Source organism: Rhincodon typus, unplaced genomic scaffold (assembly GCF_021869965.1).
Source record: "Rhincodon typus isolate 14 unplaced genomic scaffold, sRhiTyp1.1 hic_rhity00002697, whole genome shotgun sequence".
Taxonomy (NCBI): domain Eukaryota; kingdom Metazoa; phylum Chordata; class Chondrichthyes; order Orectolobiformes; family Rhincodontidae; genus Rhincodon; species Rhincodon typus.
In genome coordinates this window covers 1-21698 of record NW_025968335.1, presented here as the reverse complement: position 1 = coordinate 21698, position 21698 = coordinate 1, and the positions used below count along the sequence as shown (strand labels likewise).

Sequence of the window (21698 nt, the reverse complement as noted above, 5' to 3'; positions counted from 1 at the left end):
AGTTCCATGATTCCAAAGCAGACCACTAGTCTGGTGGTAGAATTATTGTGTGACCCTTCTTCCATTTGACATTTATCTGGTCCTGATTAAATAACTTCTGTGCCATTTTAATGACCATAAGATGTCGGAGCAGAAGTAGGCTATCAAGCCCAGAAAGTTCGCTCTGCCAATCAATGAAATCATGGCTAATCTGATATTCCTCAACTCCACTTTCCTGCCTTTTCCCCATAACCCTTGATTCCCTTGCTGATTAAAAAATCTGACTGTCGCAGTCTTGATTTACTTAATTATACTTCATTACCGAGCCTCAACAGCCCTCTGTGGTAAAGAATTCCACAGATTCACTACCCTCTGAGGGAGGGGATGCCTCACCATGTTTTGAATGTGCAACCCCTTATTCTGACATTGCCTTCTGGTTCTGAAATCTCCAACAAAGGGAAACATCTTTACATCTACCCTGTCCAGTCCCCAAAGGAATCTTGTATATGGTGAAACTTCAGGTTCTAAACTCACTTAAAATCAGGGATGTTTGATGAATGCTCAGTTATCAGCTTGATATATTTTTTAGATTAAAATGTCATTTTTGTTTACTAACAATAAGATGAACTGGAAGTTTAATATTTTGTTTTCAGCCTACATGAAACGCCGACATAGCTCAGTGAGTGACGGTCACGGTAGTGACTCCTCAGTTGCTGGACTTGACTACAGTCAGAGCGCCAGTCCCCAGCCACAGGTTCATCTGAAGAAGCCCAGAGTGGTGTTGGCCCCTGAAGAGAAAGAAGCTTTGAAGCGAGCTTACCAGCTAAAGCCATATCCATCCCCAAAAACTATTGAAGAACTTGCTGCTCAGTTGAATCTGAAAACCAGCACTGTCATCAATTGGTTTCATAACTACAGGTGAGTGCCTCTTTGTTATTTGACTTTAGATACAAATGGCCCTTAGTATTGAGCGCAGCAAGTCAGTGGATGAGAAGCATTCAGCAATTTGTACAATGTGCACACTGAAAGTCTCAATACTTGGTGCTCATTTCAAGGACATCAGGTTTTGTATAAGAGAGGGAAAGAAAAGACATTCATGAAGAGATTTGCAGAGAGCATTGTAATTTCCATTTAATGCTGGTAGAACTACACTACCCACCTGCACTCTGACACCAGACAAAAAAGTTACAAGCAGTCACTATTGAGGCCTGAAGGGAACAAGTATAATGAAGTAAAGAAATATTGCACTTCTTACGAGCTCCAGGTTCCTCAACATACTTCACAACCAGTGAACTGTGTTAAGCCCAGAGAGTGATGCAAATCAACTGCAGCAGGGCTACCTGAATGGGGAGACAAGTAGCAAATAGAGAGGAGTATGAGATGATGCATTTTTGGCAGAAAAGATAGGGAGAGACAATATGGACTTAATGGCGCAGCTCAAGGGTTTGAGCAGCGACCAATGAATTCAAGTACATAGATCTGTAAAGACACAGAACATGTTGGCAGGGTCATTAACAAAGCATCTAGGATCTTAAGCTTCATAAATAGAGACGTTGAGTAGTACAGCAGGGAAGATATACAAAACCTTTATAAAGCACCAGTTAGGCCACAACTAGTTCTGGTCACCACTGTTTAGGGAGGATGCGAGGACATTTGAGACATTGCATAATCTGTTAAAAAGGAGTGGCTAAATGAAAGAAAATCCCTGATATTCAATTCATAAGCAATAAGTAACAATTTATTTATTTAACCCTAATAGTGAACAAATTGACAGAACTACTAACAAATCAGACAATTCCCCCTTAACTACTATTCCCAAACAGAACAAAATTCTAATGGTATGCTGTTCCAATAAATACAAATCCCACTTATAAAAACCCAACAATAATAAAACAAAATTAAAACTTAGACTCTCAAAGTCCATACAGGGTGTGTCTTCTGGAATGTTCTGCCTTCTCCACTGTCTGTCCAGTCATAGATGCCTTTCTTCCACTGATCCTTCTATCAGGGATGTTTTCTCTGTGAATTCTTCTGTGAGGACTTTTAGCTAGAAGTGCTGTGGTACCTTTTATGAAAAAATGGTGCTTTCTCAGAAAGCTTAGACATTTCTGTGAGAGCTAAGTGTCTATTCCTCAGATGGCAGTTTGCTCTCCCCCGATTTTCAAAAACTCTCTTCTTGTATACCTTGGGTGACATTAATTTCCTTACAATAACATTGGTCAGAGGTTGCCAAACCTTCTGATTTAAATTCAATTGGTTTTCATACTTTAAGTGGTTGATCTTCAACCTAGTTGCCAAAACATCAAAACAATCCTAAGGTTTCCAATTACACAGCCAATTGATACACATGTTTCAATTTTAGGACTGCCTGTATATCTGTGGCTGTTTGCCGACATTTTTATCTAAATCTCCAAGCTTAGAAAAGCACACCACCTCTTAAAGGGATTATGCATTCTTCCCCCCCCCGCCCCTATCATTTTTGCAAGTTCTAACCCCCTGCTTTCCAACTCACAAGTGCTCTACACAACTTTGCAACAGTTGTCCACCTAGGAAATTCTGTATCATGTCATGGGTCCTTGTGTAGGTGATGAGCCCAATCCTAGAGCTGCATCTTTGACCACACATTTGACAGATGTTTCTGGAGGTGGAATTGGTCATGGTATATCAACTAGGAGAAACAGACTAGGATCTAAGGTTTTGGACAAGAAGTGCAGGAGGGTATGAGGACGAACATTTTTACACAGTGAGTGGTCATCTGGAACTGGCTGCCCACAAGATGTGGAAACTGAGATGGTGAATAATTTCAAAAGGAAATTAAATGGGCACTTTGGTAATTGAGGGAAATTAACTTGGGAGAGTGCAAAGGACTTGGACTGATAATGATGAATTAATAAAAAATAGAAAATATTTGAAATACTCAAAGTTGCACAGCAACTGTGGAAAGAGGGGAAAAGAAACAGAGTTATTGCAGTTCTGATGTAAGGATCCAAACTTGAAACACTAGCTCTTGCTTCTGTCTCCAGGGATAATGCTCCAAGGTTTAAAAAACAAGATTGCATTATTAAAATTAAATAAATGGTGGACTTAAAAAAAAAAATGTGAATGGGAAAAGTGAGACCAATAGCAGAAGATGCCATCAAAAAGGGCATGATTTGAAATTGCTGAACTCAAAATTGAACTTGCAAAGGCTGTGAAGTTCCTAATAAGACAATGAAATGTTGTTCCTCAAGCTTGTGTTAACCTTCCTGACTAGTTAATCTGCTTTGGTGGTGTTTTTTTGAGGGAGCAGTGCAAGCCTAGACATAAGTCATGTAGAATCGATGGGGAGGGAAAGACTAGCTGGTTTAAAATTACCTGCCCCAAATCATGATGCTTTTGACACATACGTTAGAAAGTGGTCAGGTTCTGTCTGAAGGCAGGGAACACAAGGCACCCCCACGCACGTGATAGCATACTCCAGAGGGTCCTTGCTGTCTGGTAACAGGTAAATCACTCAGTTGCTGAAGTCCATTCTTTCTTTTATGTTCCTTCATGCTCCCCAATCTGTTAAACTAGAATTGAAATAGGGAAACAAGACAGTTCTTTAGTTGTTTCATAGATCCATCACCTCTAAGTCTGTGCTGCTCTAAACTAAATAGGCAAAGGCCTATCTTCTCAAGCAACCTCTCAGAAATAATTGTCAGGCTGATAGGCCTAAAGTTCCCTGGTTCAGATTTCTTCTTTTTCATTAACTAACTCAAGTCTACATAGAGCCAGAGAGTTTCGGAGCCACACAGCCCTTTGGTCCAACTAGTCCATGCCCACATGCTCCCAAACTAAACTAGTCTCACTTGTCTGCATTTGGTCCATATCCCTCCAAACCTTTCCTATTCATTTACTTATCCTAATGTCTTTTAAACGCTGTAACTGTACCTGCATCCATCATGTCGTCTGATAGTACATTCCACACATGAATCACTGTGTGAATAAAGTTGCCCCTCATGTCCTTTTTAAAACTTTCTCCTCCTTAAAAATATGCCCCCTAGTTTTGACCTCCGCCATTCTACGGAAAAGACCCTTGCTATTCTTCTTATCTATGCCCCTAATGATTTTATAAACCTCTATAAGGTTTATAACCCTCAACCTGCTACACTCGTGATAAAATGACCCAGCCTATCCTGCCTATGTTCCATTCCTGGCAACATCCTGGTAAATCTTTTTTGAACCCTCTCCAATTTAATATCCTTCCTATGGTAGGGTAGCCACAACTCCAGAAGAGCCTTCACCAGCATCCTGTATAACATCAACATTATGTCTCAGTCCCTATACTGAAAGGGCTGAGCAGTGAAGGCAGTGTGCTAAATGCCTTCCTGATCATCCTGTCCGTCTATGACGCAAATTTGAAAAAAATATGTACCTGAACTCCTAGGTCTCTCTGTTTTACAATAGTATCCAGGGCCCTGCCATTAATTGTAGAAGTCCTGCCTAATTTTGTTTTACCAAAATAGATACCTCATATTTATCCAAATTAAACTCCATCTGCCACTCCTCGGCCTATTGACTCAGTTGATCAAGGTATCTGTAATCTTAGATAAGCTTCTTCACTGTCCACTACACTACCTTTTTTGGTGTTATCCACAAACTTACTAACCATGCCTCCTATATTCTCATCCAAATTGCTCATATAAATGACAAACAAAAATGGACCCAGTACTGATTCTTGTGAAACACCACTGGTCACAGGCCTCCAGTCTGAAAATTAACCCTGCATCACCACCACCCTCTGTCTCCTACCATCAAGCCAGTTTTGTATCCCTGACCGTATTGAGCTATTGCCACTGTCTCATCTTTTTAATCACTCTGGAATAGATAATTATCTAGTACTGAAGCCTAAGGAGAATAGTGATATAGTCATTGGAGAAATAATCTCGAGATTTAAGCTAACTGCTGGGGATATGATTTTGAATTCCACCATAGTAGATAAGCAATTTTGATTTAATTATTAATCTGAATTAAAAGCCAGTTTAATGATAACCTTGAAACCATTTTCAATTGTTATTTTTTTTTTAAATCTAATTCTCTAAAGTTCTTTTGGGAAATATACTTTTCCAGTCAGTGTTTTATTCTAACTCTCGCATCACAAAATGCAAATAATACTTTTACTTGTTCCCCATGTATACATGTTAAATTTTCAGCCAATTACGCTACTCTGGAGAAGGTGGGACTTGACTCCAGGCCTCCTGACTCAGGTAGAAGCACTACCACTGCAGCACAAAACCCTTCTTGTCACCCTATTATCTGTTAATTAACATATGACCTTCCATCTATTCCCAGTCAAACCCTACTAAATGATAATACGTCATCCTTGCCTGGTGTGGCCTCCACATTACTCCAAATACAGAGAAATGTGGTTGACTCTTAAATGACCTCTGAACTGGCCTAACAAGGCTAATCGATTGTATCTCACTGCTGCAAAGTCAGGTGAAAGGAATGAAACCGGTGAATCACCCAGCGTCAATCAAAGCACCAGAAACACCAACCCTGTCGACCCTGTAAAGAGCTCCTTACTAACAGCTGAGGGATTGGAAGAGCTGTTCCATAGACTAGTTAAGCAATATCCTGGGATAGGCATTCTCACAGAATCATACCTTATAGATAATATCCCACACATTATTGTCACCATTCCTGGGTATGTCCTGTGCCACTGACAGACCCATCAGAGATGACAGCACAGTGGTATGCAGGAAACTGCCCTGGAGTCTTCACCATTGACTTCAGACTCCATGAAGTCTCATGATATCAAGTCGTTTAAACAGTGGGTCAGAAAACTGCCTACTTATAGCACATATCGCTGCCACTGCTGATGAATCAGCATTCCTTCAATGTTGAACTCCACTTGAAGGTCAAATTGAGGCTGGCAAGAACTCAGAGTGTATTCTGTACGGGGACTTCAAGTCCATTAGTAAGAGTGCCTTAACAGCACCACTACTTACTGAGCTGGCAAGTATTAAAGGGCATTGCTTCTAGATTGGGTTTACCACAGCTGGTGAGGTAACCAGCAAGAGGGAAAAACTTATTTGACCATATCCTCAATTTGCCAATTGCAAATGCATCTGTCCATGTCTATATTGGCTAGACTGATCTTTCTGGAGACATGGTCCCGTTCTCGCATTGAGGATACCCTCCATCATGTTGCATGACAGTACTGCCATAGTGACTGGGATAGATTTTGAGCCTATCAAGCAAGTAAAGACTGTAGGCAGCAGCCGCAGAATTGTAACATCACAGCCCAGCAATTCCCCACTATATCATCATCAAGCCAGAGGATCAACCATAGTTCAATGAAGAGTGCAGGAGGCCATGCCAGGAACAACACCAGGCATATGTACATCAGTCAACCTGATGCAGATGCAACGGCACCCTATTTGCATTCCACATAGCATAAGCAGCAAATGGTTGACATATCTAAGCAATTCCACTTCCAACAAATCAGATCTAAACTTTGTAGTTTTGCAACATTCAGTTGTAAATGGTGAGGACAATTAACTTACTGGAGGAAGAGGTTCCAAAATATCCCCTGTTCAGTGATGATCAGTGCAAAAATTGAGACTGAATCATTTGCAAGCCTTAAGTGCTGAGTGAATGATCCATCATAACGGTCTGATGTCCCATTTCAATTCTGTCCATATGATGTTAAGAAATGACTGAAGGCACTGGATGCTGCCAAGGGTTTGGGCCCTTGACAACATTCTAGCAATAGTGCTGAGGACTTGTGCTGCAGAACCACCCATGCCCCTAACGATACTGTTGCAATACAGTTACAACTCTGGTATCTCCAAATAATGTAGAAAATTTCTCAAGTATGTACTGTCCAAAAAAAAGCAAGAGAAATCCAACCCGGCCATTACCGCCCCATCAGTATACACTCGATTGTCAGTAAAGTGATGGAAGGTGTCATCCATAGTACTATGTAGCAGCACTTCCTCCGTGACGCCCAGTTTGGCTTCCACCAGGGCCACTCAGCTCCTGACCTCATTACAGCCTTGGTTCAAACATGGTCCAGAGGTGAGGTGAGAGTAACTGCCCTTGTCATCAAGGCCACTGGCATCGAGGAGCCCTGGCAAAACTGGAATCAATGGGTATCAGGGGGCAAACTCTCCACTGGTTGGAGTCATACCTGGCATAATGGAAGATGTTTGTGGTTGTTGGAGATCAGTTGTCTCAGCTCCAGGACATTTCTGCAGGAGTTCCTCAGGATAGTATCCTTGGCTTAACCATCTTTAGCTGCTTCATCAATGGCTTTCCTTCCATCATAAGGTTAGAAAAGATGATCGTCATGAATGATTGCAAAATGGTCAGCACCATTCACAACTCCTCAGACACTGAAGTAGTCTTCCTACAAATGAGCAAGACACTCAAGTCAACATCCAGATTTGAGCTGATGAGTGGCAAGTAAATTTGCACCAAAAAGTGCCAGGCAATGCCCATCTTGAAGAAGAGAGAATCTGGCCATCACCCCATGAATTTTCATGGGATTTCCATCACTGAATTCCTCACTATTAACACCCTGTAGGTTACAATTGGTGTAAAAAACTGAACTGGACCAGTAATATTAGGAATTCTGCAACAAGTAATTCATCTCCTGATTCTTCAAAGCCTGTCCACCATCTTTGAGGCACAAGTCAGTAGTGTGATGAAATCTTCACCTGCTTAGATGAATGCAGCGCCAAGAATGCTGAATAAGCTTGACACGACCCAGGACAAAGCAGCCCATTTGGTTTGCACCCCATTTAGCACCCTTCAATGTCCACTCGCTCCACCAACAACAAATAGTGACAGCAATGTGTACCAACTACGAGATATAGTAACTCACTAAGCATCCTTAAACAGCTCCTTCCAAGCCCGTGACCTCCATCACCTAGAAGAGCGAGGGCATCAGATGTGTAGCAACGCATATATCTGCAAGTTGCCCTCCAAGTCATGCTACATTGAATTTGTGGAATTATATTGTCATTCATTCGTTGTTGCTGGGTCAAAATCCTGGATCTCTCTCCAATAGCAATATGATGTAACTTCTTCATGTGGACTGCAGGGGCTGAAGACGGTGGCCTGCCATCACCTTCTCAAGGGTAGTTAGGAATGGATAATAAATGTTGGCCTAGCCAGTAGTATGCACAAAATCTGAATGAATTTTTTAAATATTCAGTGCAAAGTACCCTTCGTTTCAAATCTAAACATCATGCTTGATGCAAAATTTGTCATTTAGCAACTCTGCGTAACCTGAGAACCAGTTTGAAACTTCCTTACTGTCTTTTTGAGTATCCATTTATAATTCATCATAATCTTCCAGCTGTATGTAGCTGAAAAAGCTTTTGCTATTATTGCCACAATTGCAGACCATCTTTTCCAATCATTTTGTCTGTCTCATTTGTACATAGTACCTCTCCCCACTCTCCAAATTAAATTCTTTAAATGTGCAGAATGTTTCTGATTCAGACTGATTTCTGGGAACAAGTGCTGTAAGATGTTAGATTTTAAAATGCAACTATTATATGAAAGAGGCTATTTTCTTCTGGTATATGAAAGATAGGTATCTGAGATTTCCATCATTATGTGATGTATTACTTTAGTCTATTTGCTGCAGTTAGTCTGCAGCAAGACTGCATGTCAGGTCCCAGGCTGCCTATGAGTGTTATATGAGAAATTTGCCAGAAGAATTTAAATCGTTTTGTTGCAGTGAAGTAATGACCTAGTTTCCTGGCCTGAAGATTAGTTTTGAAAAACAAGGAAGTTTACCTTAAGTAGAACAATTTTTTGTTTAGGTTTCACAAAATCTGATGTGTAGGTGCTGATGATGTATTTTGCTTTTGTTTTTTAGAAGCTTAAGGAGACAAGTTTAACAGTGAAAATTTAAATAATTCATTGCTACTTCAGCAATGTAAACTGGCGTCATACTGTTATGACTAGGCAGCATCAGAGGAGCAGGAGAGCTGATGTTTCGGATCGGGACCCTTCTTCAGAAATCCTGCCTGGCCTGCTGTGTTCCTCCAGCTCCATATTTTGTTTTCTCTGACTCCAGCATCTGCAGTTCTTGCTATCTTGTTATTATGACTAATTTGGTTTATGTTTAATTGTAATCTTTATCTTAATCTCGCCATACAAGAATCTTTAACATTGTTGTTTGGCATGCTCATCAGAGATATAAGATAATGACAGTTAAATCAGGCAATGTTGCCTTCATCTGAGCCTCAGCTCTGGAATCCCCACCTCCCACTTAAATCTCTCCACCTCTCTATTTTTCTCAGTTTCTTAAAGCTGCCCTTGACCAAGCTTTAGGTCATCTGTTGCAATATCTCTTCATATAGCTCTATAGCAACTGTTTTGTGACAATTTTTCTGCTAAGTATCTGAGGCAGTTTCTTGCATTGATTATTAGCACGTCTAATGCAAGTTACATAGTATGGTGAAGATAGTATCCTTGAGATTTGCCTCCAGTTGAACTGAACTCATTCAACATTATAACCTTTAGTTTCAGTATTGGGGCACTGCAGACTGAAGACTATCTTGAATAGCACAGTGCTGAACTGCCAGTATGAATATCAAAGGCAGATACATGCCTATAACACATCCAGTACATTCATCACATCTAAAACTCTGTTGCAGGTGTGAAACAATTTTAATAGCATAACGAGGTTACTTGTGAAAAGTTGGTACAGTTTTATTTGCAGATAAATCGGCTTCTAAATCCTTGTAACTAGGAGCCCAAGACTTAAAGGATGGCTTTTCCCCTGCCTAGGGAATCTACAATAAAAGGCCATGATACAGGGTAGGCTATTTTGGATTGAGATGAGGAGAAATTTCCTCACTCAGAGCGTGGTGAACCTTTGGAATTCTTTAACACATGAAGGTGGTGGAGACAAAGCCACTAAACATCTTTAAGAATGAAATATAATTCCAGAGACTAACAGCATCGAGAGATATGGGGAGAGAGCAGGTATATGGTGCTGGCATGGAGCATCAGCTATGATCATGTTGAATAACAGAGATGGTTTGCTGGGTAGAATGACCTACTCCTACTCTCCTTTTCTACATTTCTATGTAAGAACCTAACAATTTGCAAAATCTTTCACAAATTCTTGCCATCTTCAGCAAGGGCCCATCTACAGCAGTTGTTTCATATCCTTAAAGGAAGGAACTGGTGTGTTAGTTCTGTCATTTTTAAACACCAGATGTTCAACTCGCAGTGAATTACACTGAAAAATCCATTGCACTTTTGTTTAGATTCTGATGTTTTCTGTGTAAAGAGCTACTTTTCTAACCTCTAATTTCTGTGGTTATCTTAACGTTGACCCTCACATCACTCATGGAAATAATCAATCACTATTTACCTTTACATAGACATTCATAATGTTAAATAGCAATAATTTTTATATTTATGTAGCAGCTTTAACATAAAACATGGTAGGGTCAAACAAAGAGACCAAGGGGTGAGGTGTGTATTTCCTTGAAAGTGGAGTTGCAGACTGGGTGGTGAAGAAGGCATTTGTCACGCTTGCCTTCATTGGTCAGAACATTGAGTGTTAGAGTTGAGACATCATGTTGCGGCTGTACAGGACATTGGGCTGCTCACTTTTAGAATACTGCATGCAATTCTAGTTGTTCTTCTGTAGGAAGGATGTTGTTAAACTTTGAGAGTGCAAAAACGATTTACAAGAATGTTGCCAGAACTGGTGGGTTTGAGCTATAGGGAAAGGCTGAACAGACTGGAGTTTTTTACGCTGGAGCTTCAGAGGCTGAGAGGTGACCTCCTGGAGGTTTTTAAAATCATGAGGGACATGAATAGGTTGAATAGTCAAGGCCTTTTTCCTTGGGTGGGGAAGTCCAAAACTAGAGGGCATACGTTTAAGGTGAGAGGGGAAAGATTTAAAAAGAACCTGAGGGGTAACTTTTTGACACAGACAGTGGTGCATGTATAGAACAAGCTGCCAAAGGAAGTGGTGTAAGCGGATACAATTTAAAAGGTGTCTGGATGAGTTTATGAGTAGGAGGGGTTTAAAGGGATATGGGCAAAATGCTGGCAAATGGGGCTAGGTCAGATTGGGATGTCTGGTTGGTGTGGATGAGTTGGACCAAAGAGTCTGTTTCCATGCTGTGTAATTCTGTGACTGTATCTAAAGGTACTTAACCAAATCATTATACAACTAAGCATAATACCAAGTCACACAGAGATTTATTAGTTAAAGTTATCAGAAGTCTTTTCAGAGAAGTAGGTTTTAAGAAGCCTGAAAATGAGCTAGAGAGATGAACAGTGCAAGGAGGGGATTCCAGAGTTTAGGATTTAAATGCCCCAACCTTGGTTAACTGTGTGTCTATGTATCTGTTCCATCTAATATTCATAGAGTTGTTTTATAAATGTGATAAAAGTTCAGGAAAACCTCTGGAATATGTAAGTATTATTTAATAATTTATTTAAATATTGTTATGTTACAGGTCCCGCATTCGAAGGGAGCTATTCATTGAGGAAGTGCAGGCAGGGCCTCATGGTCAAACGGGATCTAGTGGCTCTCCATCTGTCAGAGGAAGTAGGACAGGTCACAGCTCAGAAGGAGAAAGCTGTGACGGAGGAGACTTGGAAGCAGTGACTGAAGAAAAGGATAATGCCATGGGAATGGAAAATTACAGCACAGGGTGTGTAACCCCGAAGGAAGGGCAGATAGAGTCGGTTTGTGATGAAGATATCGAGTCTGTTGTGCAGCCTGACATTAAAGATGCCACAGCGATTGACACAAAGGACTTGTCCCATTTAGAAGGAGATGCCATGGTCTCTCCTAACGCTGAGAGTGAAGATGAGGGCATCCCGAAGCATCCAGGCCGAAATAAGAGATTACAGCGAGAAGCACATGTGTCAGGAACATCCCTGGAGGAGTTCCAAAAAAGCCAGCCCTCGGCCCAATCAGTTGTAGAAGAGGATAACTCTACCTCATCCGCCTCCACGTCGGCAACTGTAGCAGAGACCTCCCGAGATTTGAAAGAAGATACCTCTTTGGTGCAGCAGGCAAGCATTGGACAGAACACAGGTTGTGGGGGCACCACGTCCTCTTCCACAAAAGGCTTCCAGAAAGGCCTGTTCAACTTTTCTGACACATCCTCGCCTGCCCAAAAAACAAGTCTGCGTGAGAACAGTTTAAGGCGTAAGAAAGCAGCAAACTTGAACAACATTATTCATCGTTTGGAGAAAGCTGCAAGTCGCGAAGAGCCCATTGAATGGGAATTTTGAGATTAAATTATTAATTATGCACAACTCCTGAGAGTTAGGTATTAAAAGACCTTGGACATTCTTTACTCATTTTATCCTGTCACGCACTTAATGCCCTGCAGGCCACAGGGCAAAAATGCCATAGGCCAAGGTGCATATAGAAAAGGAGAGCATTAAGTTCCGTTCATCATTGCATTTTCAAAGCGAGAGTTGAAACATGCAGTTAAGCTTTTGTACCCTGAAGTGTTTTTGTGTCATGACTGATTTTCAAACTGTCTGGGATTAACTGTTACAGCTTTGCCTTCTCCCTCCGCCAAGTGGGCTTCAAGCAGCGACACCCATCGGCTAAAGAGGGGTCTCCTTTGCCATAAAATGGCAGCAGAGCGATATTACACTATTAACTTCTTAACCAGAAAAAGATTGGAGAGTTTTCAAATGACTAGAATTTTGTAGCTGTTCAGTTGCCACTGAGAGATTGCACAGTCATCTGACTCTAAACACACTAGTTTGGTTTCTTAGATATTTTGAGAATTCTTGCTGTTTTAAACTTTGAAAGAGGAAAAAAAACACATTTAGTCCACTTATTTTTTAAAAAAAGGTCACGTTAAAAAAAAATTTGTCAAAAAAGATGTGGTAGGTGAGTTAGTGTTTTCTTGTATGTGAATTTAGAATAATGATATGTAGTGCACATTGTTTCATAGCTTTAACTGACTCTGGTTTCTCTGCAGGCCAGGGTTTGTTTAATACACTCCATTTTAGGCCAAATCAGGACAAGATCTGAACCTAGGTATTTTGTAACCTGCTTTTTAACCTCTAAACCACAAAGCACGCTGATCAGACCTCATATTGTCTTTATATGTGTGTGAGAGAGTGTGAGAGAGCGAAAGTTGTATATGCGTGAATTCTTAGGTCTGACTGATTTCATATGTACCAATGCACATTTAAAGTGCGTTACTGCCACCCTTTTCTCAATAAGCTGTGTCATCAGTAAGGCATGTATGAGTTAGCTTGTCACAAGTTACATATTTTTTTCTTGCCATATCTTTAATTAAAACTAACAGTAGATGATTTCAGTATACAAGAATATTTTTGTGCTTATTTATAGGTGCTTTTTTTTTTCTATCCATTGTTAGGAAGGGATGAAAGGGAGCAAGTCTTGTTCTAGAGGGTCAGACTGCCGGCAGTATTTGGGATATTTTACAAGTTTCACTGGATAAATATTGGCTCCTTGACATCTTTCAAGCTCCAAAATATTGATTAGACGTTGTTTGTCAGTGTAAATTGCATCATGATTTTTGTGTTTGTCTTCTAGGTCAGAATCCATTGAAGTAACTGTGTAGCACAATCATAACCTGTCATTTTAATTATAATATATGAATTCTGTTTTCTATAATAATTATGGTTGAGGAGTTATATACCTGATATTGCACCGCAGTGAGTTGTGTGTAGTTTTGTAGCAGATTATGACTGTTTATAGGGAAAACTGCATTACCTGCATGATATGTTAAATAATCATTATACTTCACACATAAACTGTACATGTAGATTGAGCACTTAGCTGTTAAGTACAGGTGGTGCTGATTCAACTCCAGCTAGTCATAGGGAAGGGCTCTAGGAGGCTGCCAGGCAGTAAGTTAGAATGAATCCTTCAAATACATGATCACAAGAGAGCATTCCTCAATATCAAGCTGTATATGATGAATAGGGCAAGTTTCAATTACTTTTGATCTCCCAGGCTCATTCACCAGCCACGTCCAAAAAGATGAATAGGACACAGAAACTACTCTTTTGCTCTGTTGGGCAGTGCTGAGTAATGGTCAGGGATAATCTTGATATTTCCCTTTCTCCTGTTGAGGAGTACACTCCGTAATAAGATTTGCCCAAAGATCAGAATCTCATTGAATCAGAAAACTGACCATGTGTTTCCGTCCCATTCTGACCTCTGTCTTGCCCACTACACACAACTGCCCTAGTTAACCAGAGAACAAAAGGTAACACTGCAGTTCATTAGCACAGTAGTTTTCTGCCGTAGGACTACTTTTATCATAAAAAGTCTTTGCACTTGAGACTGTGGTAAACAAAATGGTAATCAAACAGAATATTTCAGAACAATTGACACTTACCACACTCAGTTTTCTGTTTCCTACCCTCTCTAACACAAGCATTAAACTACTGCTCCTTGTAATTCTGCACCGTAATTTGCATATCACTTAAACATAATTTTGCACAATATAATATAGTTGGAAGTCAGCCCTTGGTTGCAGATGAGGAAGGCTGTTGCCAGACATTGTGCCCGAGTTTGCACCCTTATGAAGAAAGGGAGGAGGATCAGGGACCAGGCCCATGTTCTTGACAATGTTCTCATTTTGCTAACTTGGCAAAAAAAAAAATTCATAAGTAAATTTTAGTAAATATTTTTGAGGAATGGTAATCTACCCACCTTTTTCATCCTCTCCTAAAGCACTCATGTCCCTTCTTAACATTGTCTACTTTGTAATGTGTGTATAAGACTGGACAACTCAGGAAATTAAAACTTAATTGGAACATAATATAATCAATGTAAATGTAACTTGAAGCTTCAGATTTTGATACTGTTTCTTAGAATGTAATAACTTTATCCCAGGAACGTTTACAGAAGTGTATGTTTCTGCAGGGCCCACGCAAGGGATTTAAAAATAGCTGTACAATTGTCCCATAGCCACTGTAACACAGCGATTGTTACAAAAACTTGGAAAATATCAAAAGCTGACAACTTGCTGAGATAAATAGAGCAATGTGTGTGCACGTTATTCTTTACAACATTGTCTATATAGCCTACATAGACCGATGAAAGGAATGCAGTATGAGCAGCAGTGCTTTTAGCAGGCAGATATGTGGTTTTATTCATTTTTAATCTTCTATTTTGTTCCTTGTGTATTTCATAATTAATCATAGTTTTTGTCTCTACGTTGTCATTGCTGTTTTAGTATCGCGTGGTAATTCATAAGACATACAGTGCTCATTATAATTTGTACATAAAACTAAGTTTAATAACTACAACCTGCAGATCACTGCCTTAGAAAATGTGTAGATCCTAAAAGCAAATACTTTACATTGATATGCAAGACTTAGCACTCAATAACCAGAGTTGTTTGAGTTTAATTCTGATACTATTGGAATGAAGTATCTTCAGTAGAAAAGTCTTAAAAGTGTTTTATTTTTTATAACTAATTCCAGAAGCTGACTTTCTGAGATCAATATAGTCATTTTACTTTATTTCCATTTTGTGTATTTATTCATTTGAAAATTAAGTCCAACTAATTGAGAAATCTATACTTTTTCTTTTGAGAACCATAAAAAGGTCTCAATTGTTCTGTTCTTCCTCTCTATAATTGAAATCCCGCCTCCCATTCACAATCACTTTTACGTAGGCTGCTTCAGCTGAAAAATTTACATTTCAGGCAATGTGCTTCAGTTTCATTAAGTGAATATTAATCTGTTAAATATATTCAGATGCTGCATTTTAATTTGCATTTTAGGGAATGTTTTCCAGGCATTCTATATATAAATGTATATATTAAAATTAAAGTTTTACTTTTTTAATTTAGATAGTTTGTTGGAAGTAGTAAGCTGCATTTCATTTCAAGATGTACACCCTTTTAATATCACTTGATAACCTGGTCAGAATAAGAGATTTGTAACTTATGATTTTGATAGTGTGTATTCATGGATTCTGTGTTTAATCTAACATGCCTTCTGAGGAACCTAGTAATAATTGTGGCCCCCTCTAATTTTACAAACTTGAAATTTGTTGTTAATTTTGCTTGTAAACCATTTGGCAACAAAGCCTTTCAGTTCTGAAGAGTGACATAATATAATTGGAAAATTCCAAACACATTGGCAACCGTACATCTGTTGAGCAGTGAGAATAGATGGACCACACACTGAGCTACTGGCCCCTGTTTAAAAGGTCCCAAAAGGCTGACTGGACTTGGTGGCGTTTTCCACTGTCATTAATTGATGCCTGTTATATTTGTGCTGCCGCAATATTGTGAAATATTTGTAGTTCTGATAAGTTTCAGTTCTACAGAAAAGCTGGATTCTGTTTGAAGTTTTAAATCCTATGCTAGGATGCTTTGTATGAACCATTTCTATCTACTTCCTTAAACCTAAGCTTGTTACTCATAAAGCCTGCCATCAAAGGCTTTTGCACTGAAGAGTTTTGTCCATTAGATACAAGGTTGAGACTATCAACATACATTCCACTTTTAACCCACAATAGCTATGAGGAAATACCAATCTTTATAACTCCCTGCCCTAAACTTTGTTTTGGGTGAGATTGCACCCAAATCTTCTGAAATTGCTGTCTGCACTACCAAGCCACCTTAAGAGATAATGGTTAAAGCAAATATTCCTGTGAACCTTTGCTCAATTTGTGTATGCTGGCATTGAATGCTGAAATTTCAAGCTACTTCAAATAGCAAAAAGCAAAAGAGCAGAACTCATTGTGTGCCTTGAATAGGATAGTAAGCTAAGAATGAAAGAGTCAAACTCTTGTCATACCCATAGATACCTTTTGATTGCTGTCACTAAACTGGCTGACAGAAATTCATGCAACAGCCAAAAAAGTTGGAATACATTCCCCAAAGCACTTAGAGCATATTTTATTAAGAATATATTTTTAAAATCTGTTGTGATACAGTTATGTAAGCACAAAATTTGTAAAGTCAAAACTTGTAGAAGGAGAATAAATTCTGTTCAGAGCTGTAGAGATATTTTTCTATAAAACCCTTCCTATTGGTGGCTTCACCAACATATTTTGGTGAACATTTTCTCTCAAAAGCACTATTATAAAAGCAATACTGACATTCCATAGATTTTTAATTGTAACTTTTGTAAAAAAAAAAATTTTTACTCTGAACTCTTTAAAAGATGCTTTGGAATTGTTTGCTGTTCAACAGCAAAAATGTACTCAATTCTCCATGACCTATTGGAATAGACCAGTACAGAAGCCCAGTCACAGATTGGAGTTATACCTGTGCTGAAACTCCATGTGTAAATAAATCTTTGACTGTACATTCTGGGAATTGGCCGCCTTTTATTGGCAATACTTTTCTATTGAAGTAACACATAATGCACACTACGTCATTTTCATGCAGCATATTGATATTGTGGGATTCAAAACCAGCCATTTTCTTTAGCAGGATCTGCTTAGGAAGGAACATAGTTTTCACTTTTACTGACTCTGTACATTTTCTACCTTGCATTCAAAGTTTTTTTTTCACTTTCTTCGTGAAACTGCTTTCTTAAACTTAAAATACTCTAGATCCAACTTTACATTTAACCTCAAACTTATCAACTTGTTCTTCAATCACATGATTTATTTAGTAACCTTTAAAAAGATTGGTAGAATTCCTGAGAATGAGGTTTACCATTATTGCTTACCAATGCAACTATTATGCAAATCCCATTTTTTTCAAACACTGTTGCAATTCATCACCAAATGAGATGCTTCCTATTGTCATTAAGATGGCACAAAATTGGCATGTTATATAATGTATCCAGAGAACAACATTAGTGGTTTAATTAATGTGCACTTATTGTCTACCTAAATCTCCCTAATAAAAACAAAATACTGGAAGTACTCCGTATCTGTGAAGAGAGAAACAGTTAACGGAACATTTTAGTTCAAAAAAGGTGAAAGATCATCAACCTGAGCAGTTAACCCCATTTATTCAAATGCTGCCTGACCTGCTGAATATTTCCAGCATTTTCTTTATTTATTGCAGATTTCCAGCATACACTGTGTTCTGCATTCAATAAGTTTCCCTGTTATTGATTTCATAATTTAATACTTAGTCAATCCCATTTCTCTATGTTTCTATCACCAGCTAATTGCATGACGTAGAGTGCAGATTTCCCAATGAACTGCACAGTGATGAAAATGCTATTTTAAAGAAGGAATCTGATAAAATACTTCAGTATTAGATTGCTTTTGAGCACTTACCTGAACCATGTTTGGAGAATGTTTTCTTTTCAGTTAACATTTGAGTTGTTACATCTGTGAAAATTGAATCAGTTACACCATTGATCTGAAGTATATTCTGTTTCTAATAGTTGTCATTGCTACTTGTATGCTAGCTCATCCAACTTCAGTGTGAAATATTATACCCTAACATTTCCTTGGTTTATATTGATTAGTTTATGCTGCGCAGCCAGACAAATTAGAAAGGACTTTGCCCATATTCACAATTGCTGCTTTTAAATGTACCTCAAAGAAAAATGGAGTTGGGTTGATTGAGGTAACTACAAAATAACCAAGTTCCTGCAATTCTTCTCCTTGTTATGGAGTGCCAAGGCTTTCATCAAACAACAAAGAGCTCAGACAGAAATCAGTAATCTCCCTCTGGGATTGAAGTGCTACTCCATTATTTATTTATTTGATTGGTGAGTTCAATATCTTCTTGCTCCATTCTAATTTATTCCATCATTGCCATATTCAATGATTTATTTCTTTGTTGCTCTCTTCCATAAAACTTTTAATTATTATCTTTACTTAACAAATCGGAAAAACAAAACACCCAGAGCACATTTTGGTATTTTTAACATTTCTATCAAAAGCTACCTAGCTGTCTTTACACAAAAAATTGACTTCAGAGAGGAAGATTTTCCTATGCATTAATAGCAAGTTAAATTATTGACCTTTTACTATTTGAGAATCAGGAATTGTAGGTTGATTTGAGGCAAGTGAGCTCACCATTGCTTCATCGGTAAATAATTTTATGGCTTTTTGAGATAGCTAACAATAACTTAAATTATCTAAGCATTAATCTGTTTCACTCTACAGACTTTATTTGTAGGAGATATTTATTTTCTTCCATTTCCTACAGTCCTAAAACCCTTAAATTTCTTCTCTTTGCATGAAGTATTAATAAAACTCTTATCAATACAATTCAGTCAACTGAGTAATTCATCACAAATAGCCTATTTTGTTACAATTGTGTCACAGATACAATTTTCCTATACCTTTCCTTCTACGTGAATGCATAACGAAAGGATTTCAGATTACTGTCAGTGACTGTTTTGATAAAAATGAATAGAAATAACAGATATGAGAGAAATACAATATGCAAAATGCTTCCAAAACCAAAACTGCTGGAATACATAGGAAGCCATTCAACACCCGAGAGAGGAAGTCTTCCTGTCCCTCAGAAACCCCTCATTTTGGCATCTTGTGTATCTGCCCTCTGCAGCCCACCTGGCCCCAAACACCCTCATTCTATCACAGCTTTGTCCACTTCCTTCCAAGGCGGCCTCTATCATCATGTTGAGTCACAAGTTGCTTAGTTATCTGTATTCCACCCATTAGCATTGAGTGTTCTTTCACCAACTCTACCATGTTCCCAGATTATGTGCATTCTTAACCCACATGTGTCTATGCCCATACTTTAGGTGATCTTTGCAAACTGTCCAAGCCATGTTTTTTATCTATGTGGAATGTTATAATGGCGCTATATAGAAGTCATCATTTTATTGTTGTACGTAACTTTAGAAAGGATTGGTTTCTGATGTTTTATCGAAGTATTTATTGTGTTCATTAAAAGCTGAACTATGGCCATGATTTGCTGGATGCTGAGAACTGGCATCAAAATACATAGCCAGGGTCACAAACTTCAAATGTAGCTTATTTTCAAGTCAGTATAGGTATCACTGGCAAGGTTGCCATTTATTGTCAAATTTTTAGTCACGCTAAGAAGGTGAAAGTGCGCCTTGTTGAACTTCAGTTTACTGAAGCAGTTTGATGTAATTGAGCAGCTTGTTTTGGGAGTGAAATCATGTTCGTTGGAAACTGGAGCCACAAAAAGGTCAGCTGGGGTAAAGGCAAGCAGGTCTCAAATGAACCAGTTAAGTTTTACTACAGCCTGGCAGCTTCATAAGCACTGATGGCAGATCTTTCTTACTTCTAGCTTTGTTAAACTGAATGTGAATTCTTCAGTAGCCGTGGTGTGATATGAACTTGTGACATCTGGATTATAATGTCCAAGTGTCTAGATTATTTGTTCAATAATAATTACTACACTATTATACCCAGCATATCCAGAAGTTTATAATTCACTTTCAGTTCTTACATCTGGATATATCAGATTTTTATAACCCACTTCCTCTGGCACTCATGATAGACTCCCCTAAGGCTTCGTTGTAGTTTAAAATGTTACAAGAAGGACTGTAATTTATTGAAAAGTTGCTGGCTGCTTATAGAGTTGAAATCTGGCCTTTTAATAGTTTGATCATGATGAAAACCAGTTGTTAGTTAGCTAGTAGCTAAAACACCTAGTAGCAATGCAATTGCTTTAAAGATATTGATCAATAATAGAGATATCAGTAATTCCTAATATCCCTACTTGTCAAGAACGCCAGCGTCAATGCTTTCTCAATTTCAATGCATTCATATTTATACTTACTCATGATAGATTCCCTCAAAGCTCTATTGTAGTTTAACCTGTTACAAAAAGGACTGTTTTCTATTGTGTGTTTAGTGAGATTCATAACCAGCATATGATGTCAGTAGCAAATGGGTTACAGTCCATGGAAGATCACCAAAATAGCCTCAGTAGGCAATTTGTAGTGTTTGTGGTTTTAACAAACTGTCACCCCATTCCTTTTACAAAAAAAGAGTCATTTTATGGTCAGAAAATCTGTTTTGACACAGTGCTTCCACAGGAGACAGTTGCACTGAATTTGCAATTGTCGAAGTGTATTGATAATGATGGCTAGGATATGCTATGTGTCTTTGTGGGGTCTGTTTTCCCATGCTTTGTAGATGAGTTTACTTGCTCACGTAGCCTCAAATTTTCATTTTTGAATTATTTTGGCACCTGCATGATCAAGATTCACCTAAGGTTTACTGAGTTGTGTTTTATAGATATAAAGTGTTGCGAAGTTACAAAAGTGAAATGAAAATGATGCGGTTACACATGGCTAGCTATCATAGCCAACAATAAGTTGGTGCACCATATGGTTTTACACCACTTTGCACAGATTGATGTGAACGTTTGAACCTACTTTTGTCAGAACCCCGAAATAGATAAGAATTTGAAGTCTGATTTATTTTTCCAGAATTTTTTTCCTCATCCGTTTTCTAGTTTTCTGCATTGAGGCACATCACTTTTCAGCTGATGAAGAGAGGACAGACCATAGGTTTGATGAGTAATGTACAATATTCACGTAAAAATGGATAATATCATATTGACTCCTAAAACACCAGAAAATGCACAAATTCTTTGTGATAAAGACAGCATTTGATTTATTTAGTCAATAAGCATTCAAGCTGGCTGTGAATGTCTCCACATTGGCCATCTTGTGGCAGCTGTACTTCATATGGGGCAGGATTAATAAAGTCAAGATGGACTGTTTTTGCCAAGTTAGGTGGCATTAGCTCGGAGATATCTAGCTGAGAACAGGAAAGATTTAACAAACTGAATCATTTATTTAATCTTTAGTGGAAA

The 21698-nt window shown here is 38.6% G+C and overlaps 1 protein-coding gene across 1 annotated transcript; it reads left to right on the top strand.

Annotated features, from left to right (window-relative positions):
• Positions 1-636: 636 nt before the first annotated feature.
• Positions 637-15037, top strand: LOC109913346 (homeobox protein cut-like 1). The gene is made up of 2 exons (XM_048593346.1): positions 637-897; positions 11448-15037. Exons 1-2 carry the CDS (start codon positions 638-640, stop codon positions 12232-12234), a joined length of 1047 nt encoding a protein of 348 aa, XP_048449303.1. The 5' UTR covers position 637; the 3' UTR covers positions 12235-15037.
• The last annotated feature ends 6661 nt before the right edge of the window (positions 15038-21698 follow it).

What these genes read in the sequence shown, in the direction of transcription:
- LOC109913346 (XM_048593346.1), top strand. Translation starts at nt 638, where the DNA reads ATGAAACGCCGACATAGCTCAGTGAGTGACGGTCACGGTAGTGACTCC. An exon ending in AATTGGTTTCATAACTACAG is followed by an intron (nt 898 to 11,447) that starts GTGAGTGCCTCT and finishes GTTATGTTACAG; the next exon opens with GTCCCGCATTCGAAGGGAGC.